Source organism: Oryzias latipes, chromosome 4, assembly GCF_053564925.1.
Source record: "Oryzias latipes strain Hd-rR chromosome 4, Olatipes_Hd-rR_3.1".
NCBI classification, from domain to species: Eukaryota; Metazoa; Chordata; class Actinopteri; order Beloniformes; family Adrianichthyidae; genus Oryzias; species Oryzias latipes.
Genome location: NC_136240.1, coordinates 7,453,345 through 7,475,686, shown reverse-complemented (window position 1 = coordinate 7,475,686; position 22,342 = coordinate 7,453,345). Strand labels below are relative to the sequence as shown.

Genomic DNA, 22,342 nt, shown 5'->3' with positions numbered 1-22,342 from the left:
GTCATATACAAATATTAATCATATTCGGTCAGAAATCCTCAATAGCTCTGAAGATACTGAAGCTTCAGTCACCAAACTTTATGAACTGATTAATCATGGCCTGATTAATCCACAGCCTGGAGGGAGAAGCTCTGAGAACGGCATCAAGTCTCCAGCCTGAAGCCACGTCTCTGTCAGGAACATCATATCCAGCTCCCTGGAAGTGAAGAAGTCATTCAGGATAAATTTTGTTTGTGAGAGATCTGGCATTGATGAGGGCCGACCTCACAAACACCTGACCCGTACTGAAGGATGAGGAGGCCCGACAGTGGAAGAAGATTCCCGAGCTTTACAGCGCGTTTGGAGAGCCGGCGCCGACGGAGATAGAAGGCCGCTGCCGGCAGGTGAGCCTGATCCACCGCTGCTCCGGGAACAGACAGGATCCAGCGCAAGGAAGCAGAACGATGCAGTTCAGAAGATCTCCGAAGGGCCTTAATCCTCAGAAGAACCCCACTCCTCTTTCCCCGCTGACAGCTGGGCGGGATGCGGCGCAGGTAAACCAGAGAGGAGCGGTGACGAGAATGGAGCTTCATATTTAAAAGTCCGTTTAAAAATAAATTCCTGGTAAGGCTCAAATTTTAGAAGAGCTTGGCGATCATAGACCAGGAGAGCAGATGCATACAGGGTGCCAGCTTATTAAAAATAGTAAAAAAAGCAAACAAAACTAGGAGCGGAGCTGACAGACCGCACACGCTGGCGCCATCATCATAGACACAAGAGTACGGAAGCATTATCTCAAAAGCCATTTAATTATAACAAAAGCCAACATTTATATACACAAAAACAAAAGAACTCCTCAGAAAAAAACCAGGATGGAAAAAAAAACATTTTCCCGTTCGACATCCTGTCCAGAAGGGGGCGGTAACGCGTCACCAAGCTGGAGGAAACAGCCGTTTTTTGTGCTGTCGGAGCGGCTGCAGAAGCGATGTCTTCAGTTCAGGCTCTTGGAAGCTTCATCAGCAGACGGTTGTCGGCGGCTGCTGCGAGGATATCCACGAGGGCTGAACAAACCATCGCACAGTACGAGGAGGAGCTGGACCGCCAGCGCAGGCTGCCGGACACCCGCCGGAAGTCTGAGCCTGAGGAGCAAACAGACGGTACGTTACTTACTGCCATCATGCTGAAAAAGGGTTAGCCGTTCCATGGAAAAAATAACCGCGGTAGGAGCCGGAAAGCCTGCTATTGAAACCCCAAAGCCACCAAACAGAGCGCCCAGTGTACTTCAGTGGTTGGCCGCCACATTCTGCGATGGTAAACATCTGGCAGCGGCTACGACCATAAATACTTCAATGTGTCACGTGACCACTTGCATTATAGTTAAGCTAGGAGGAAAATAGCCTATGGAACTTAACTAATAAAAATGTCTGATGTGAAAACCCGTCAGCTAACACCGACGTGACCATCTTTACCTTCTGCAGTCAGGAGTGTTGCTAGCTAACATCCGCCAGAGCTTCAGACTAAAAACTCCCAGCAGCAGCTGCTTCCAATGACTCTAATGACCCCCGGATGGTCATCATAACCAATCACAGCACTGACTCACACATGCAAAAACACAACACACATTTTCTATTCTAAAATGATACTTTCTACTACTACGAGTGTTGGAAACAAGAGTGTTCATATTTGCATGTTTATTAGCCAATTCTTTAGATCGTCGGGCTCCTAAAATCTTTAACTCTGTGCTGTTAAATCAACACCTTTCCAATAAAGATGCACATCCTCACCGAAAAAGTCCCCCGTATTAGAAACTATTAAAAAAATGTTCCCCAAATATTGTTCTGTTATTGAATAAACTGCCTTAAAATATATTAATATTATATTATAATCCCCGGTCTGGATGGATACTCGATTCGGACCGTGGTATCAGGGTGTGGTTTAAAAAGTCCCACTCTGATCATCTAGTAAAAGTGTTTCCAGTGGTCTTTTAATGATGATTATGCTGTTTTTAGCCACAAAAAGTGTCATTTTCAGGACAGTTTCTGCAGAGCAGCAGGAGTTCATTAGAAATTCCCCTCTGAGTCATGGAAGGGAGCTGTTCAGGTGCAGATCAACCCCACCCCCACTTCCCGTCCCCGCTGCTGAGAGCATCGCAGCACAGAGCTTGTGGCCTGGCCAGCGTATTTGCTACTAAACAAACAGGATATTTTTCAAACTGCAGTTTTATCTGCTCCTGATTTGCCACGATTTGACTAAATAAATACTCAGAAAAACATTATTGATTTCAATTTTCTTCATATATGTCATCCATCATCAGAAAAGGGCTACGATTTTCATCGGGTTGGGTCTTTAAGTCAAGTTCAAGTCAAAGTGGATGAACATCAGTTTGTTTTGAGGTTGAGCTGTCCTTTAACCCTCTTTTTTTGTGTTAAAAATATGTTGCAGTAAAAAAACATTAAACATTTACTGAGAAAAATCTATGGACAGACACAGACTGACTACTGATGGCTTTCATGTAAAAGTAAGGAAATCTGCTGTCAGCTGTTCTTTCAGATTCCAGTCTGGACTTTTTTCTGTTCCTTTTTGGTCAAAGGATTGGTGAACATGTTGACTCAGGAGGAAATACTCCAGCGTTTTTTGAGACTTTAATGATCCTTCTCTGGGTTTTTTTTTCTCCTTGCAGTTCTCACCCAGCTTCACCCGAGCGGAATTGAGGATCTCTGTAACCATGAGAAGAACTGTGATGTGAAGCAGGAGGAACCAGAACCTCCACGGATTAAAGACGAGGAGGAGGAGGAGGAGCTCTGTGTCAAACCGAATGAAGAGCAGCAGGACTCAGAAAAGCAGGAGACCGAGTCGCAGAAAAAAGACCTAAACCTCAAGAAACTCAAACGCTATTACTGTCCAGAGTGTGGTAGAAGTTACCCGTTGAAGTGCCGCCTAAAAACCCACATGAGAACTCACACGGGGGAGCAGTTTACATGTGGAGAATGTGGCAAAAGCTTCACGCGCCCTGATGTCCTCACGGTCCACATGCGGATCCACACCGGCGCCAAGCCGTACACCTGTAAAACCTGCGGCGAGGCGTTCGGCCGCCGCGACAAACTGAACATCCACAGAAGGATTCACACTGGGGAAAAGCCCTTCCTGTGCCAGGAGTGTGGCAAAAACTGTGTGGATCGGTACTATCTGAACAAACACATGGAAACCCACACCAGGAGGGAGGGGACAAGGGTGAGGAAGAGGAGGAGGAGGAAGAGGAAGCCTGAGTGCACCTGAGGGGTCAGACAGGATCAAAATGGACATGAAATGGTTTAATAAAAAAATAACAATGACAATGTTTGGTTTGTTTATCATTCAGAATTTTTCAAGATTCCTTTTTTTTCTACAACTATCTCCTAAGGGCTGTTAAACACAGCAAATGATTTTTAACAGTTATTTCTATTGTGGATGTTTACATTATTTTATTTTGCATAAAGAAACAAAATTAATTCACTCAAAACAAAAAATTACCAGGGTCAAAACCTGTCGCTGGGGATAACTGCCCCTCCTTGGATTCTGCCACTGCTTAACCCTTGTTCTATCTTAGATGACCCCACCCTTACTTTGACGTGTTCTCCCTACCATGACAAAGGTGGATGAAGGTGGAAAGATTTCATGTAATCCATGGACACCAGTGAAGATCACAAATCATTGAAGAAAAAAGGTTCAGAGCACTGTCTAGTGGGTCTAGATGACCCAACTCCCAATGGTAAAATGCCTACGATAGCACAAGGGTTAAGGGGTATTTTAGGTGTTTAATCATTTAATCTGCAATTGTTTTTGACCTGTTAATCACTTTCCATTACTATTGTATGAAAAGCATGATTTGATCAGAAAATAATGCTGATCTCACAGAAGGAAGCTCCGCCCTCTTTTATGGTGGACCAATCACAATCAGTATCAATCAAACCCTTTATTTTTGGAACCCATATCATCAACAAGATGGTTGACATACAAAGACGTGTAAACATGAGTTAAAACAATAAAGGGCCACTAAGCACAATAGATTAAAGGCAACAACAATCAAAAGATGAAATGGAAGGAAACACTAGCTAATACTTGCACTGCATTGATTAAAAGATAGAAGGGATAAAAAAATATATGCCAATGATATACTATAGAAGTCAACAAAAGTAATAAAATTGATGAAATAAATGCTAAGTTAAAATGATGCATCCTAAATTTGCCTTTAAATGTCCAGAGAAGCAGAAACTCAGACTCCATAGATAAGGACCACATTACTGAAAGGAGGATCTGAGAGTTCTGGAGGGTTTGGAAGGACTGAGGAGATCTGATGAATAGGAAGGTCTCAATCCATCAAGACTTTCCCCAACCCCCGGGGGTTGATCGGTACCAAGTACTTGACTGCAGACAGACCACGAAATGCGTACACTAACTTGAATTATTGCTGTACATTAGTTAGCATCCACTTTGACATTAAAGGGAAAATCTTCATCACAAAGTTTAAGTACAAACCAGCCGCAAACATTTGACAGAGAATGAAGATTCAATCAAATAAAGTTGCTGATTTGTGTAAACTTGTAAAAGGGACATCTTTATGAATTGAGCTTCAAGCATAGTCAGTTGAAATACTTCCTTAAACATAAGAACAGCACACACATAAATAAACAAAATTAAGTCACAATCTGAGAGTATGCCTCCTTGTTTACTTTTCATAATACAAACTGAACAGTTAATGCTTGAAATAATAATTCACGTGATAAGTCATTGATGAACATGGATGTGAGCAATACTTGGATTTACAGCAGATACCTTCACATTACTGTCTGTGTGTCTCTCATTACAATGAATGGAAGACATGGAGGATGTTTAGATATTTAAATATTAGATCGATCTAAATGTCTCTATATTAGATTGAATTCAATTTTCACTTTGTGTGATTGGTGGCATCATCTTCGCTGTTGAAAAAAAAGTGAGCATATTGTCCGAATTACTTTAAAAATCTAGGGCACTAGTAAGTTTTTTTTAGTAGTTAGTAATTATTGTGGGAATTTGGACACAGAGCCTTTTCCGCCACTGGTCCCACATTTTGGAGTGCTCTCCCTCTCTCTGTCAAAGCCCTGACTTTAAATCACTTTAAAAACTCATCTTTTATTGTTATCCTTTTTTTTTTTAATTGTATTGCATTGCATTGTTTGGTGTTTTAATCTTTGACTTCTTGTTCAGCACTGTGATTGCTTCTGATTTTAATAGGTGTCATATAAAGAAACGGACTGATTTTTGACTTAACTAATCTGCCATTTTAACATGAAATGGTTTGAGTCAAAGGTGTTCACTTCCAATATCTGAGTTCTAACAAGATTGGCAGTTGTCCTTATAACTCTTGGAAATGAAAACATGAGTTAATTAAATTAAATTAATTTATTCATAAAATCTATGCATTGAAGGAAAACCTTTTCACATTTCTTCAAAGCGTAAAACCCCCCAAAGCAATAACAGACCCAAAAAAAAAAATCTACTGATTAATCTGCAGGGAAAACTTCAGATTAATCAGTTTCTATGCAGGAAACTATGTGTACAACAAATATTTAGCAAATATTCTAAACTGTTAAAAAGCGGAACTAATGTTCGGTTCACTGTCCCTACCGGAAAGTTAGCAACATAACACGTTGGAGACGGGTTGCCAAATATGATAGGATTCCGCCTAACTGGGGGGTATTCTAGAAAGCAGGTTATGCTAGCTCCCACGGTGAGTTTGAGGCTAGGGAAGTTGATTACCTCAGCTTTCGGTTCCAGAAATGGAAGTATGTTTCAGGGTAGGTCAAGTTGCCATGGCAACTCATGCTCTGAACATAACCTGGTCTGGAGCAGGTTTAGTTGAAGGATAGTTTGTTTTCAGAGAGGTGAAGCAGCATGGCGTGTCCATTTGAAGATGATTTAGTGGATGAAGAAGCTCAGTAATACTTTCTCCCCCATGAGAGGATGATAAGATCACATATGGATGTTGGAAAAATCAACTTTTTTACTTTGATCTAACTTATTTGCTTCAGTTAAGATAATTAAAAATCTTTTTTTTTGTTAAGTCAGTTCAAAAATAACACATAGTTTTCAGACAGTTATTTTGCTTTCATTCAAATTAATTCAATTAAGTAGGTGTAACTTTGGTGTTGCTGTTAGATCGGCACCGCAAGGGATTGTGGAATATCATTCCCTTTGCCTGTCTGGACGGATTTGGGTTTTAGTGTGGGTTTTTGACCAAATGCGTTTAGTTGTTTAGCTGTTTTACTGTGTTTTGCCGAGTTACTTTGTCCTACTTTGCTCAAGTCTCTGCACCATGAGGGAGAGAGAGGGAGAGGATGATGAGTTTATATAGCACCCCTACAGTCAAAAAAGAATTTTGCCAATGTTGGTAAATTCCTAAATCAATGAACACTCTAAGCACTTGCCGTTTTGTCCTTTTGTTATAAAAATGAGGATCTGCCGGCTCAAACTTAGACATATGACAGTTCAAGAATTATAATTCATTACGATGGAAAAAAGATTACTTGAATTACAGTAATATGACATTTAGTTAGATACATATGTAAATTTGAGTTGTATTAACAACTATTGAGTTTTATAGACGTAAGAAATTAGGTTGAATAAATTTAACTCAATTACTTGTTACCAATAGAAGTAATTCATTTAAGTTGGCAAAATTGGATAAGTTATTATATATACATGCGTCACATGAAAATGGAAACAAGATCAGAAACTCGTGCGTTTACTTTGTCTGTTCTTCTACTACAAGCAGAAACTCTTTCTTTTGATGATGCAGCCGTGTTACTTTTTTGATGGACGTATAATTTTCATACGCCATCATTAATCTCCGTCTCACTGAAGTATAGCGCTTTCTTTTTTTCTCCACGTGTTTCCATGGTGACTCCGGAAATCGGCGATCCATTGAGAATGTCTTCATGTACTTGCTGTGCGCGTGCATTATCCCAGGGTTACCAAGTCGAGCGTAATTACGCCAATTCATATCCGGTCTTCTGGAACCGACATACCCAGAGTAAGCAAGTTCAGGCGGATTTCAGCCAGAGTTCAGGCTTAAAGTCAGGGGAGTTTGAACATGCTTCCTGGAATACCCCCCTGGGCGTCCTCCAAAGTCGGGCTTGAACAAAAAAAATATTTTATCAAAAAAGTGGCAGTTTTTTAAAATCAATAATAAGCCGATTTTTAGATTTTTTTTGAAGAAAATACATTAATAGTTACCATAAAGTGATATAACAGTGAAAAGCCAAAATTACGGATATTTTGAAAAAACAAACAAACAAACAAACAAACAAGAAAGCAAACAAACAAACAAACAAACAAACAAACAGGTAGATGGTGTTTCAGGTAAAAAAAAGGGGGGGGGGGGGGTTATAAGAAAACAAACTAAAAAGGACAGTGGATAAAATGTAAAAGAAATATAGAAATTACTTTAAATTTTTTATTTACTTTTATATTGAAAATCCAAACCGTTATTAATTATTATATTGTATATTTCTATTTCTACGGCACATTAGCTTCATAATGGTGCTTTCCACCCCTGAAATCCAGCTCTCGGTCTGGAAAAACCTCTTGGTGGTGATATTCTTCTCAGAATATCTTTATAATGTTCATAGTTTTCTACAAAGGTGGTCATTTGGGCTTTTAAAAACGGAGCTCTGTGAATTTTGATTTTTCGGCCGGTGCTGAAAGTTGTGCACTCGATCTGGCAACCCTGTAGAAAGTAAAAGCACAGCTGGCAGACGGACATCCAAAGAGGCGCTTGCAGCGTTCGCTTCAGTTCTGTCTGTTTACGTTTGTCCGCCGCCATGTCTTCTGTCCAGTCTCTGAGAGACTTCATCGGCGAGAGACTAACGACCGCTGCTGAAGAAATACTGAGAGAGTTCGAGAAAACCATCGTCCGGTACGAGGAGGAGATCGACCGGCAGCGCAGACTGCTGGACACCAGCCGGAAGACTCATCCGTCACCGAGGAACTCTGCAGGTTCGTGACGTAGTGCGGTGATCCGTGAAGGATCCTTGGAGTCGTCTACAGAAATGTAAATAAAGGCGTAGCAGTTGTTTATGGTTTGAAATAAGAGTCCACAGTGACATCTAGTGGACATGTGATGTAACTACAACCAAACAAGAAGATTTTGGGTGACCTGATGTTCAGGGTCAAATAAAAGCAACAGTTAAAGCTCCAGAGACTGCTTTGATCTTTCCACTCTGAAGTGGATCTATCTTCAGGTGATGACAGCCGCTAACACAAGATGAAAACATAAAGACATTCTCAATGGATCCTGAGTCACCATGGAAATGCGCGGAGAATAAAAGAAAGCGCTATACTCCAGTGAGACGGAGTCGGAGATTTTAATGACGGCGTATGAAGATTATAAACCCATCAAAAAAAGTAATACGGCCGCATCAGCATAAAAAAAAAGTTTCTGCTTGGAAAAGAAATAACGGACAAAGTAAACGCACGAGTTTCTATCTCATTTCTACTTTCATTGTGACACACACATTTATATATATATATATATATATATATATTAAATGTTTCTACTTTCATATATTAAAATATATGAAAGTAGAAATATACATATATAAATTATCTAACTTTGCCAACTTAAATGAATTACTTCTATGGAGTTAAATTTATTCAACCTAATTTCTTACGTCTATCCAACTCAACAGTTGTTTCTACATCTCAAATTTACATATTTATCTAACTAAATGTCATATTACTGCAATTCAATTCAATGAAACGTTTTTTCTATCTTAATTTATTGTACTTCTTAAACTCTCATGTCTAAGTTTGAGCCTGCTGCTTTGCTCGTTTTTATAACAATGAAATGAAAGTAACAACATGGATTTTTCAACTTGGAATCATGTAGCATTTCTCCAACTTTGACATTGTGCCATAAGGCAGTAGTGGTGCTAAATGACCTCATCATCCTCTTCGTCCCTCTCACACATGGTGCAGAAAGAATTAAACAGAACAGGACAAATAACTGGGCAAAACACAGTAAAACAGCTAAACAACTAAACGCATTTGGTCAAAAACCCACATGTAAACCCAAATCTGTCCAGACAGGCAAAGGGAATGGTATCCCATAATCCCTTGCGGTGCCGATCTAACAGCAGCACCAAAGTTATACCAACTTAATTGAATTAATTTGAATGAAAGTAAAATAACTTTCTGATAACTACGTGTTATTTTTAAACTGACTAAACAAAAAAAATTATTTATCTTAACTGAAGCAAATAATTAAGTTAGATCAAAGTAAAAAGTTTCTCTTTCCAACATCCATATATGGTCTCATCATCCTCTCATGGTGGAAAAAGTATTATCTGAGCTTCTTCATCCACTAAATCATCTTCAAATGGACACGTCATGCTGCTTCACCTCTCTGAAAACAAACTAACCTTCAGCTAAACCTGCTCCAGAACAGGTTATGTTCAGAGCATGAGTTGCTATGGCAACTTGTCATACCCTGAAACAAACCTCCATTTTTGGAACCGAAAGCTGAGGTTATCTGCTTCCCTAGCCTCAAACTTACCTTGGTAACTCACATAACCTGCTTTCTGGAACACTCCCCTGATGCTTCCACTTGCAGATAAACAGATCCATGTACATCTTTGTTTGGGATGATGGGAAATGAGTGAAGGCATACGCCCCCCAACGTTAAAAACGGAAAAATCATAATGACAATAGGTTGTTATTTGATTGGAATGAGTCTTTTGAATAAGTTTTCGTGAGGGGGAAAACAGAGGTTTTCACTGTTTTGGAGACATATTTTGCATCAAATATTCCTCCACTGTCACATGATCTGTTCCGTTTGTTTGCTCACAACAAAAGCAGAAACTGAAGCTTGTTCTACAGGCTTCTCTTTCATGTCAGCTTCTCCCCTGAATCTGGGAGTTGTCCTCCCCGTTCTCACATGTGTTACAACCATGTACTGTAAATAGACATAGATGGCTGTGACGTCGCCCGTAAAAAAAGCCTTACCTGCATCTCAAGCAAAACCAACAGCCAATTCAGTCCCCATTTTTCTGAGATGCGGGCGCTGCAGTTTGGATTCAGTTCATATCACTAAGGGATTGGTCAGAGTCGGTCTGAGTCACCGTTTCTAGGGCAACCACTGTCACCAATCCTGAGCAGGCGTTTCTCCATGTCCTGTCCTGGGCTGAGTTTATGACCGTCTGCACAGCCTTTCTGCCCAGTGCCGTGGAGCCTGGGTATCACACATTCAGAGCTACGGTAGAAGTTCACCAGCAACCTCTGGTGCAGGTTACACTTTCCCCTGATGTGGAGGAAGTGCAGCCGCTGCTGAGCCTTCTTCACCATGACCCTGATGTCTGCTGACCAGGACAGGTCAGCAGACATGGTGGTGTCCAGGGGCCTCATTTATAAACGTTGCGTACGCACAAAATAAGGCGTACGCCACTCTCTATGCAATAGTTGAGATTTATAAAAAGCAAACTTGACGGGAAAATGTGCGGTCCTTCACGCAAGCTCTGACCCAGGCGTACGCACAAAAACGGCTGAAATGAGAAACGGCGACGCCGTCGGCAGATGGAAGAAACACGTGAAAGTGAAAATGACAATACTGCCTCTCATAAATAACATGAAGACTTCACAAAGCAAGTCCTACAATTAACAGCTACACGAACACCCGTTGGACCGATCAGCAGTGAGACAAACAAAAAAAATCAAACGAAAATTACAACAGAAATTCAAATGAACACTTATTTGCAAAAAGAAAAGTGAAATATGTTCTGCAATATTGGCATGTTGTGCAATTCATCCTCATAAATAATATAGTTAACAGAACGAAATAATGTACAAAACTGATATTCTCGTCAGTGTGTCCGTCTGGAGGAGCAGACAAAGGTGCAATTAGACAGACAGATAGAGAGAGATGCATTAATTGTCCACTAGGGAAAGTTGTTTTCATAGTAAAACATTTCTTCATAAGCTACGGAATTATGGTATTCATACATATGCCTTTAGTTTGTTTTATTTTTGATAAAACAACGTATGTCTCAACCATTCAGAAAGCAACAAGAAATTACATTTGCGCTGATCAATTTCCCATTTCCACGTCGATTATTACCGACATCTGCAGCTTGTCAGATGTAATTAAATGGAGGGAAATAAAATGCTCCATCACAATGCGTAATGACGCACAATGGCTGATCTTGCGCTCTTAGAAGATGTGGCAAATGGAAGAATTCGGAGTGAACGCATCTTTAGACAGCAAGAAGACTTGCTGGTAAACGAGGACGAGTGGCTTATGAGCCGGTTCCGACTTCCTCGAGCCGTCCTGTTGGGGGGTGTCACCCGGTGCATCTGGCGCGTCGGTGTCCCCCTGCGCCTCAGTCACCACTCCACTTAAAAGGGATTCCCCAATTATTGCCGCCAGTCTCTCATCAAGAGGGGTCAGCTCCGGTGTCCACCCCCCACACCCGTGGCAGACACGGGTGTGTGTGTGTGTGTGTGGGGGGGGGGGTTCAGCGCTAGACGTTTTTTTGCCTTGACTTTGATGTCTGACCTTTTCTTTTTTATTTCGGCCACGGTCCGAGGTTGTGAGGCTACAGCATTTACAGCGTCTGCCACTGTTTGCCGCTCACGTGCCTTTTTGGCATTAGTAATGTCCACACTGTGCCCTCCAAACAACATTATTCTCCTCTTTTCCACCTCGCCAACGATAACTTCTACTTCACATTGAGTGAAGTTACGTTTTTTTGATTTCCTCTCGGTGTGTGCCATGGTTTCGCAATCAATGAATATTCATTTGTGGGCGTTTCACGGACTATTTATGGGCAACTATGGGCGTGTCATGAAGCCGCTAAAGCTGCGCAGCATTTAGAATTGGTTGTGATTTATTAAGGGAAAGATGCGTAGGATGTGCGTGCGCACGGTTTTATAAATCTGAATATTTCTGTGCCTACGCACGTCCTATGTTTCATCCGTACGCCACTTCTGACGCAAATCCTACGCAAAGTTTTATAAATGAGGCCCCAGGAGTCTGACGGAGGGGACTTAGTCCACTTGTTCTCCATAAATTTGTAAAGGTGTGTGTTTGGCCATTTCTTCTAAAGTCCAATATGAGTTCTCTATGGCATTTTGGCTTCTTGGAGCCAGCAGGTGCTTCCTGTTGGAACGCCAGGGGGAGGGGTCACTCAGTCCAGTTCTCATAGAGTCAATGGCTGCAGATGATCTGTATGCAAAGTAGCGTGTTAAAGAAGTCTGCCTTTATTTGATAGAAACCGAGTTTTGGAGGAAAGAAGCAGTAGAAGCAGAATCCTGACAGGAAGCATCTTCTGGGAGGAGCTGAGAGGACGAGGAAGAAACAATGGAACATCTGATCAGACCAGAGAAAGGAGTCTGACACTGAAACAATGAGAGGGAAACAGGAAGTCTGCTGAGACCGCCGCCGTGCCAGCCCCTCCACAGCGTCCTACAACCCATTAGTTACATCAGTCAGGACAATCGGAGGTCGTAAAGACAGAGATGCTCTCTGCCTCCAGAACTGAGACAGGAACAGAGGAGCCTGAGTTTAAGGCTGTTAATCTTACAGACTGAGATCACTTTTGGGTTAAGTTAAGATCACTTTTAGGTTATTGTTTTTGGTACATAATATTTGTTGAAAGGACAGTGTTTCCTGAATTTGAGCTTTGACAATAGTTTGTTTGAACAAGTGACTAAAACCAAGCTTCTGGGCATCAAATTAGATGATCAGCTCAGTTGGACGGATCAGATTAATCACATATTATCCAAGTTGGGCAGAGGTATTGCCTTGCTCGGAGGTGTGCGCAGTATTATCCTCCTTCAGTCATGAGAACAGTTGTACAGTCTCTGGTCTTGTCACATCTGGAGTATTGGCCAGTCATTTGGTTCACTCCTCCACAGGGGTATCTAAACAAAATACAACTAGCCCAAAATCGAGCTGCCAGGGTGGCTCTTGGTTTCTCTTATTGGTCCGGTGTGAATGAGTTGCACACCACTTTAGGTTGGTTTAGGGTAAAAGACAAATTACAACTCAGTCATCCACGCTCAATGCATAACGCCATTTTTAAAAAACACCCACAATTTTTGGTAAATGAAGTATTATACAGTGGGTATTGTCATCAATATCAAACTTGTCAGGTCAGCTCTGTTGATTAAAAAAAAAGGGAATTGTGAACTATTTGAATTAAAGGAAGCTGGGCCATTTAAAGTAAAGAGTTTTACATTCGGCTTTAAATGAACAACAATGAAGAAAAGATAAAATCAGAGAAATAAGATCTTCTACTATTGTTTTTTTAAACTTAGACTACATTGTTTTGTACAAATTAAAAGCTTTGGAAGTCATCCAAACCTTTAGCAGAAGCAAAAAGGCCATTTCTACACATTCTTTTTAATGTGTAGAAAGTACACTGGGAGAGCCACAATCTTCCTGCTCCGCTCCATTCTGATGGATCCACCTGCAGACAAATAGATCCATGTTCATCTTTGTTTTCCTCGTCTGAGCTGGAATCTGAATCTATGGTAGAGGCATGGCTGCCAGTTCGTGGCTACGGTCCCTCTGACCATCACTGGGCACTGGTAGGTGGTAAGCGTCAAGGGTCTTGCCCAAGGGCTCCCACTTGGTGGTGTTTACTACTTGTTCATTCCCCCCCGGGAATCAAACCCTGATTCCCTGCAAGCCAATCCTTCACCTTACCAACCAAGCTACCCAGTCACTGTTAGGTTGTGGCAGCTGTAAGCTAACGGGAGAGAGTGTAAACCAATGAGTTACATCACTAAAGGAGACACACCCGCTTTAGAAGCCTGGCCGACGGTGGCGGAGCGCGACGCCATCTTGGTGAGGTCGACGACGCCCAGATGACAATGATTTCTATTGCTTTTAGTGGTGTCTAAGTAGCTTTTATATACTATATATATTTTTACATTTATATATATATTTATACATATATCTAAATATATTATATTTATATATATAATATATATATAGATACATCATTTGTTGTTGTTAAAGAAGAGAAACAGTCTCCTTAAAAGCTCAAACTTTAATGAAAATGCATTGTTGCAGGACTTCTTACAAATAAAACAATTATTACAAAGAATTTTTAAAAACAATTTCTAAACATTTAGGAGTTTTAGACCTCTTTGACATGTAATTTAAATTATTTAGAAAAACCCAACAATAAGTCAATAATAATAATTATAATAATAAATCAATAGTAAGTCAATACAAACAATAAATAATAACAATAAATAAATAATAAGTCAATGAATAATAAAACATAAGTATATTAATTATAATAATAATAAATCAATAGTAAGTAAATAGAAACAATAAATAATAACAATAAATAAATAATTAGTCAATAAATAATAAAAAAACAAGTCTATTAATATTATTATTATTATTATTATTATTATTATTAATAATAATAATAATAATAATAATAATAATAATAATAATAATAATAATAATAAAACAAATATTCAAAAGAAGTCCAAAAGTGAACAATAGATTTACCCTAAAAAAACAACAACAACAACAAAGAAAAACAATAGATTTATACTGATTCATGTGAGTGATCAATTTGTGTAACACAGATGCCATGGTGTCGGGTTTCAAGCAAACACAAATGTTTCTAACATACTCAGACTGTATTGCTAGTTGGTACCACAGTGATCCATCTGGGTTAGCTCTTTTGATACCTAAGATCCACTTTTTCCTTAAGTCTGAATCCATTGGAAACCTGCAAGAAAAGTTCAGTCACTGAGTCAGAAATGTATAAATCTATATTACTATAATAGCCTGGTATGCTGTATACAGGTTTAGCAAAATAAAATGTAAATTTATGTCGACAGCAAATTATCCGTACATCATGCATGTCAACAAGTGTATGATTAATAAAGCCCCTGGAGCATTAAAAGAAAAAAATTATAGTACTTACCTGTGAAATCATATACCTTCCTCCTTCATGGACTCAGTTCTCCGATTTTGGCTGTTGAAACCCGCACAATGAACTGGTATTATGCAAAAAATGAGTTCACATGCACTGCAGTAGTAACTTGACCTCACCAAGATGGCGGTGCTCTCCTCCCATGAGGAACCACGTGATGTCTCCTCTAGTGATATAACTCATTTGTGTAAACAGAGAGCTCTCAGCAACAGGGGGGGGGGGGGGGGAGTGGGGCAGGGTTGTGTCAACAGTCCCGCCCACAACTCAGAGGTGAATTTCTGATGAACTCCTGCCGCTCTGCAGAAACTATGTTCTAGAAAACAACACAGGCTTCTGGATTTTGGATAGAAACGGCATAATCAAAATTAAAATAAACACTGGGAATGCTTTGAAAATAGATCAAAAGATGGTCAAAGAGGGACTTTACATCTTAGGATTGAAAACTGGGAGACATCTCCTTGTTAAGCGAAGAAGTATAACTAAGTAGATCTATGATATGCTGCCTTATAATGTTAGAAAAGCATATTTTACTCAATCTCTACCACATTAATGTAAACTTTCCGATTCTTCCATATCTGCAGTCTTCACCAAGCATCATGGGAGCACAGATGAGGATCTCCGTGATGAGAACACCTACACCAGCGTGAAGCAGGAAGAGCCACAGATTAAAGATGAGGTGGAAGAGCTCTGCATCAGCCAGGATGAAGAGCTGCTGGATCTGAAGGAGGAGACGGACTCCCTAATGATTCCTCCATATGAGGAAGATCACTGCTTTGAAGATTATTTAAACATTCACCAGGTAATAACTAGCTTAACAGCCACTAATGTCCCTGAAGAATCGACACCCCCTGCAGATGCAGAGACTTTAGCAGAGAAGAAAGACGACCAAGACAAAAGTCTCATCAGTAAAACGGTTAGCCTGTCGGGAAGTCAGCCCTACTCTGACTCAAAAAAATCGAAGAAGTCCTTCACGCAGAAGTCGCAAAAACTCCCAGATGGAGACAGGTTTCCCTGTGAAGTGTGTGGTAAAAGTTTCCGCACGGCTGCGATCCTGGTCGCCCATATGAGGATCCACACGGGGGAGAAGCCCTTCTCCTGTAACGTGTGCGGCAAACGCTTCACGGCGTGCGGGACGCTGGCGAACCACATGATTATCCACGTCAACAAGAGGCCGTTCTCCTGCTTGCTGTGCGACAAAAGCTTCAAGCAACGACGACACCTGAACGTCCACATGAGGGTCCATTCGGGAGAAAAGCCCTACTCCTGTGAGGAATGCGGCTTGAGTTACAAAAGCAACAGCGCGCTAAAAAGTCACAAAAGAGTCCATGCTGCAGATGATGACCTAGAGGGCACGGATCAGGGGGCTGACGCCACGGGATGTCCCACCGCTTGTGAGAAACCCTTTAATAAGGAGACGCAGAAACAAGACAAGAGCTATACGTGTGAACAATGTGGTAAGAGTTTCAGTCAGGACCTCGGGCTGATGAGACACATGCGACTCCACACAGACGAGAGGCCTTTTGTGTGCAAAGTTTGCGGGAAAACCTTCAAACAGAGCGTAAGTCTGAAAAACCACACCAGAATCCACACGGGCGAGAAGCCCTTCTCCTGTAAAGTCTGTGGCAGAAGTTTCACGCTGGGCTCCACGCTGATTCGACACATGAAGGTCCACACCGGGGAGAGGCCCTTCCTGTGTAAAGTCTGCGGCAAAACGTTTGTGAAACGAGATCACCTGCAAGGCCACACGAGGATCCACACCGGAGAGACTCCCTTCTCATGCCAAGTGTGTGGAAAAAGCTTCAAGCTGAGCGTGAACCTGAAGAGCCACCTGAGGATCCACACAGGAGAGAGGCCGTTCTCCTGCGAGGTTTGTGGCAGGCGTTTTGTGCAGAATAGTCAGCTGAAAGTCCACATGCGCATGCACGTGACCAGCCCAAACGAGCCCCTCGCCTGTGAGGAATGCGGGCAAACCTTCAGTCAGATCAGGAAACTCAAGAGGCACATGGCCGCCCACAGCAGACACAAGTCCATCGCCTGTGAGGAGTGTGGAGAAACCTTTGGAAGTACGTTAACGTTCAACGATCACATGAAGATTCACACCTCGGAGGAGGCGCTCCTCCGTCAGTCTCAAAGCGTCAGTGTGGAGCGGTGCTGAGCACCAGGACTCAACTGCTTTGTTCTGCATGTTTGAGAAGAAACATCTGGTCTTCCATGATACTTTTTCTGTCTTACGACCATTGTGTGATGAAGTTATTACGTAAACTTGAGTATACAGTACAGACTAAAAATTTGGACACACCTTATTCAAAGCTTTTTCTTTATTTTCATGACAAAGGCATCAAAACTATGAATTAAAACATGTGGAATTATATACAAAAAAAGTGTGAAACAACTGAAAATATGTCATATTGTAGGTTCTTCAAAGTAGCCACCTTTTGCTTTGATTACTGCTTTGCACACTCTTGGCATTCTCTTGATGATCTTCTAGAGGTCGTCACCTGAAATGGTCTTCCAACAGTCTTGAAGGAGTTCCCAGAGATGCTTAGCTCTTGTTGGCCCTTTTGTCTTCACTCTGCGGTCCAGGTCACCCCAAACCATCTGGATTGGGTCCAGGTCCGGTGACTGTGGAGGCCAGGTCATCTGGTGAAGCCCCCCATCACTCTCCTTCTTGGTCAAACAGCCCTTACACAACCTGGAGGTGTGTTTGGGTCATTGTCCTTTTGAAGAATAAATGATGGTCCAACTAAACGCAAACCGGATGGAATAGCATGCCTCTGCAAGATGCTGTGGTAGCCATGCTGGTTCAGTATCCCTTCAATTTGGAATAAATCCCCAACAGTGTTACCAGCAAAGCACCCCCCACACCATCACACCTCCTCCTCCATGCTTCACGGTGGGGACCAGGCATGTAGAGTCCATCTGTTCACCTTTTCTGTGTCGCACAAAGACACAGTGGTTGGAACCAAAAATCTCCAATTTGGACTCATCAGACCAAAGTAGATTTCCACTGGTCTAATGTCCATTCCTTGTGTTCTTTAGCCCAAACAAGTCTCTTCTGCTTGTTGCCTTTCTTTAGCAGTGGTTTCCTAGCAGATCTTCTACCGTGAAGACTTGATTCACACAGTCTCCTTGTAACAGTTGTTGTAGAGATGTGTCTGGTGCTAGAAAAAAACTCTTTGAATGAGAAAGTGTGTCCTAACTTTTGGTCTGTAATGTAAGTATAACAAGTCTTATATAGACCATGTACTTGTAGTGTATGAAGTATACTAACTGAATACTTCTTTAGATTAAATTGGAGGATTTTACATACCGGTATATAAATAAGAAATGAAAAGTCAAAGCTCAAGTATAATGCTTCACATTTAGTAGAGACCAAGTATACTTGTTGTACACTCTAATAGACTACTTTTTGCTAAGGAATGGCACTGCAGGGGCCTCAAACTCTAGATATTAGTGCGGGGTTCTCACAGTCACGAAAAACCTGGAAAAGTTGTCAAAATTGAAAAGATGGTCAAAAATGAAATCTTCTGTAAAGTTTTGGAAAAGTCATGAAAATTGAATATTTGGGATGCAAAAAATAAAATGGTTTAACTTGAGATTCAAATTTAAATTTTGGTTGAAGTTCAACCTCATGCTATCTGTGATAGTAGTTTACGTTGAGTAAAGCAGGTCGAGTTGTCTTTTGTCCAGCGCATGCCGCTTTTGGCTTGCTATCGTGAAATGCTACCAAATGCCGGGAAATGTAGCTTTAACAACTAGTGACTTTTCAAGGAGAGGTATCAGCTGTAGCAACTGAAAGACCCTGAAACACATTTTGCATCAGAAAGGTCCAAAATGCAGACTTTGCTCCAAGTCTTTCGACATCAGCAGCAAGAGAGAAACGGGGCTGGTGAGACGCATGGAAGGGAAGAACAGCGACAGCTGCCGAACGCTGCAGAAGCCAGTCGGTTACAGATCTTTTTAAAACGGGTACTGATAGCGTTACTATGGAAGTGTATTCCATTCAATTAATTTTTAGGTGTATTTGAATGTGTCCGTGTCATAGACATGATCCATTTGAGTAATGCGCTTGTGACAATGTCACCAGTCTGTTGTGTTCTTCCTACTTTATCATCAAACATTGCAGAGCAAAATGCTAGGGAAGTATTAGAATGTGTCCAGTATGAACCATTTGTTTATTTACATTGTTTGAGTCAATCCTGACAACAATATTGGGCACCACGGACGCTCTCATTTTCAGTGTGGTCGACTTAGTCAACCTCGCTTTAATTATTTTCTATTTTTTTTATGAATTTGATATCCTCTTTTGGAGATAAGTACACGTCTACAACTGGCATGACTTAAAAAGGCTGGTTCACTCTAAGACATGGGTGTCAAACTCCAGGCCTCAGGGGCTGTTCTCCAGCTTGTTTTCCAGAAATCCTGCCTTATCTTCTGCTGATTACCTGGATTAGGTGTGTTCAGCCAATAGGGAGATTCAAAGGTTGGTTGGAAAGCATGGACGACGTCGGCCCTTGAGGCCTGAATTCTGACACCCCTGTTTTGAGAGAAAGTAGTTGGTTGAAGCTCCCTGTTTGATTTGTTGCTTCTTTAAAGACCCACTCCAATGAAAATGTTCTTGGTGTTTCTAAAAGGTTCTTGTAGCCTTTTTCTTAAGATGGAAGACAGTCATTCATTCGTTAATCTTCTAAACGCTTTCGGGGTCTCTGGGCTGCTGGAGCCTATCCCGGCCACTTGTAGGTGAAAGGCAGGGGATATCCTGGACAGGTCGTAGAGCCACAAAGCACACTCGCACCTAGGGACAATTTGGAGTAACCAATGAACCTATGAAGCATGTTTTTGGACAGTGGGAGGAAGCCGGAGTCCCTGGAGAAAACCCATGCATGCACGGGGAGAACATGCAAACTCAGCAAAGAAAGGCCCCCCATTGATGTTCTGTTTCAGGTCCCCCAGCCGGGACTTGAACCAGGGGCCTTCTTGAGGCAAGAGCACTAACCACTGCGCAGCATAAGTGGAATATATAAATATATAAAGAAAATTAGATTAATGCTATATTTCTATGTAATGTGAATTTCTGTTGAACTACTGCCGCTCCCTGAAAACTATGTCCTAGAAAATGGCGCAGGTTTTTAGATCGTAAGAACCTCGTTGATTCTGAAAGAGCTGTGGATTCGCCATCATTGTTTTGATCTGTTTTCTTGTGTTTTGCTTTTGTTTTTGTAAATTGTGTTTTTTTTTTCTCCATCTTTTGTGTGGATCTTTTTGGAGCTATGGGGAAAGAGTTGCAAAACTTTAAATTAATCCCTGTCTTTTGAAAATGATCAGACTGTCTGTAACTTTTGATCTCTTCTTAAAGAATTTGTTCTTTTTATCCTTTCAACAAAATGTCTACAGCTCAGCTTTGAGGATTTTTGACTGATTTATGGGGCTCTGCATGGACTCGCCCCGCCTTCCTGCCTGGTCGTTTTAAACTGAGAAGAGTCTGGTGGGGGTCATAATGAGGGCTTTGGAGGGGGGGCCGTAAAAGTCTTTCTGGAGGACAGCTTTTGGACAGAAGTGTTATAACATCTGCAACCAAGAAGAAGATGTCACTTTAAAAGACTGAAGACAAAGGAAATCCGCATTTTGGAGATTTGAGACACCGCCCTGCTCTTTTGTGTTACAGATAAACCTCCAATCATCGCTGAAAAACCTTCAATCTGACAAAAGAATTAAATTAAAGTTGACTGAAAATTAGCCATCAAACACTGATTGGGATGAATTGTTCAACAGAATTAGGCAGCTCTAGAACAGAGGTAGAACACCGTCATCGGAGGATCTCAGGGTCGGTTCCAGCCGCGCTGCACGGCCATGTGTCACGGTGTCAACGGGCAAGACCGGTGTTAGACCCCATGTTACTCCTGGGGATTGAGGGTTGAGGTTGGCCTCAGTGTAAGGCCACCATCTGTGTGCACCCAACAAAAATAAGAGTTTTTAAACATGTTTTTGTGGCTTTTTTTCAGATGATGGAAGACATGTATAAATAAAATAAGGATTACCTCAAAGGAACCCAGGGTGACATCAGTGTGGCAGAAAAATATCAGAAAGAGGGATTCTGTGGTGCGTTTGGTTTGTGGTAAAATACACATCATTTTGTTTTTAACAAAAAGTGGCTCTGGGTTTTTATGGGTTAAAATTGCGTGAGTTGCTGGAGGAAGTGGCCACGGAAAGTATGGAAATCTTTACTTGGACTGCTGCCCTTGTGACCCGGTCCTGGATGAGTGGAAGATGATGAATGGATGGATGGATTGAATTGTGTTTCAGTGTATTTCTTTATTCAAATCGTGGTGAAAAGCATTTTACAAGTATACACCATTACCATTCATTTGTTTCATGTCAAACATCCCTACCTGTGTCAGGTATAAAGGTGTCTCCTCCAGATGGTATGTTTCGGTTGCTTCCACATGGGTTCATTTGGGGTCATCAATGAACATTCCAATATTTTGTTCTTTGCAGTTTAATTCCATTAAATTCAATTTTGTTTATATAACTCAATATTACAACAATAGTCATCTCAATGGGCTTCATACCAGTAATTGTATAAGAACATGAAAATCATAAGAACATAAAAAAGTCATAGAATTTAAAAGGTAATTACTAAACTAACTAAACAGACTAAGCTACACTGGGCATCCCTGACCTCAGACCCTCCTAACTCCTAAAAAAAAAAGAAGAAACCTCAGGGGTGTCCACATGAAGGTGGGATCCTCCCCCAGGACAGACAGGCGATTTACCAGAACTCTTAGAGAAGAATTAACTTATCTAACTATTCTGAGAGCTCAGAGAATGAAACTTGTGGCCCGCCCAGTTTATTTTCAACGTCACACATAAGCTCTTTTTAAAACAACTTTTTTTCGACTGCTCCTGATTCGCCATAATTCAAATTGAGAAATACTCAAATAGGCAATTTTGAGCTTAATGTTCTTCATACATGTCCTCCATCATCAGAATTGCAACAAGAAGACCAAAAACACCCCTTTCACCGGCGTGGGTCTTTATAGCCTTTGAGGTTGCACTGAGCTCTGTGGTTTCCATTTCACCTTCCAGAAGAACAGCAGCTAACTTCCACAGAACATTTTCAAACTCAACAGTCTGCAAATCGCGTGATGAACATTTTCAAAGTGTTTTATTGTGGTTTGGACCCTCTGTTATATTTGTATTTCCTGGAAAAGTGTATAGCGGCAATGTCTGCTGTTCATCAGAAGCGGCGTGACTTTGGTTTTCGGCTGTGTTTCAGCTTTAACAGATAACAGATAACAGACAGGACTGTCAGTCATTATCCCATTAGTGGAGAGCAATCAGAAGCCTGCCTCGTGTGATTCCTGACTCCAGGGCCTTCCAGCCGG

General features: G+C 41.2%; 1 protein-coding gene across 1 annotated transcript; it reads left to right on the top strand.

Annotated features, from left to right (window-relative positions):
• The first annotated feature begins 768 nt into the window (after positions 1–768).
• On the top strand, positions 769–21,001 carry LOC101174656 (uncharacterized). Its single transcript, XM_020702802.3, has 4 exons — positions 769–1,136; positions 2,660–3,252; positions 7,743–7,995; positions 15,539–21,001. Exons 1-4 carry the CDS (start codon positions 965–967, stop codon positions 17,110–17,112), a joined length of 2,592 nt encoding a protein of 863 aa, XP_020558461.1. The 5' UTR covers positions 769–964; the 3' UTR covers positions 17,113–21,001.
• Positions 21,002–22,342: the final 1,341 nt, after the last annotated feature.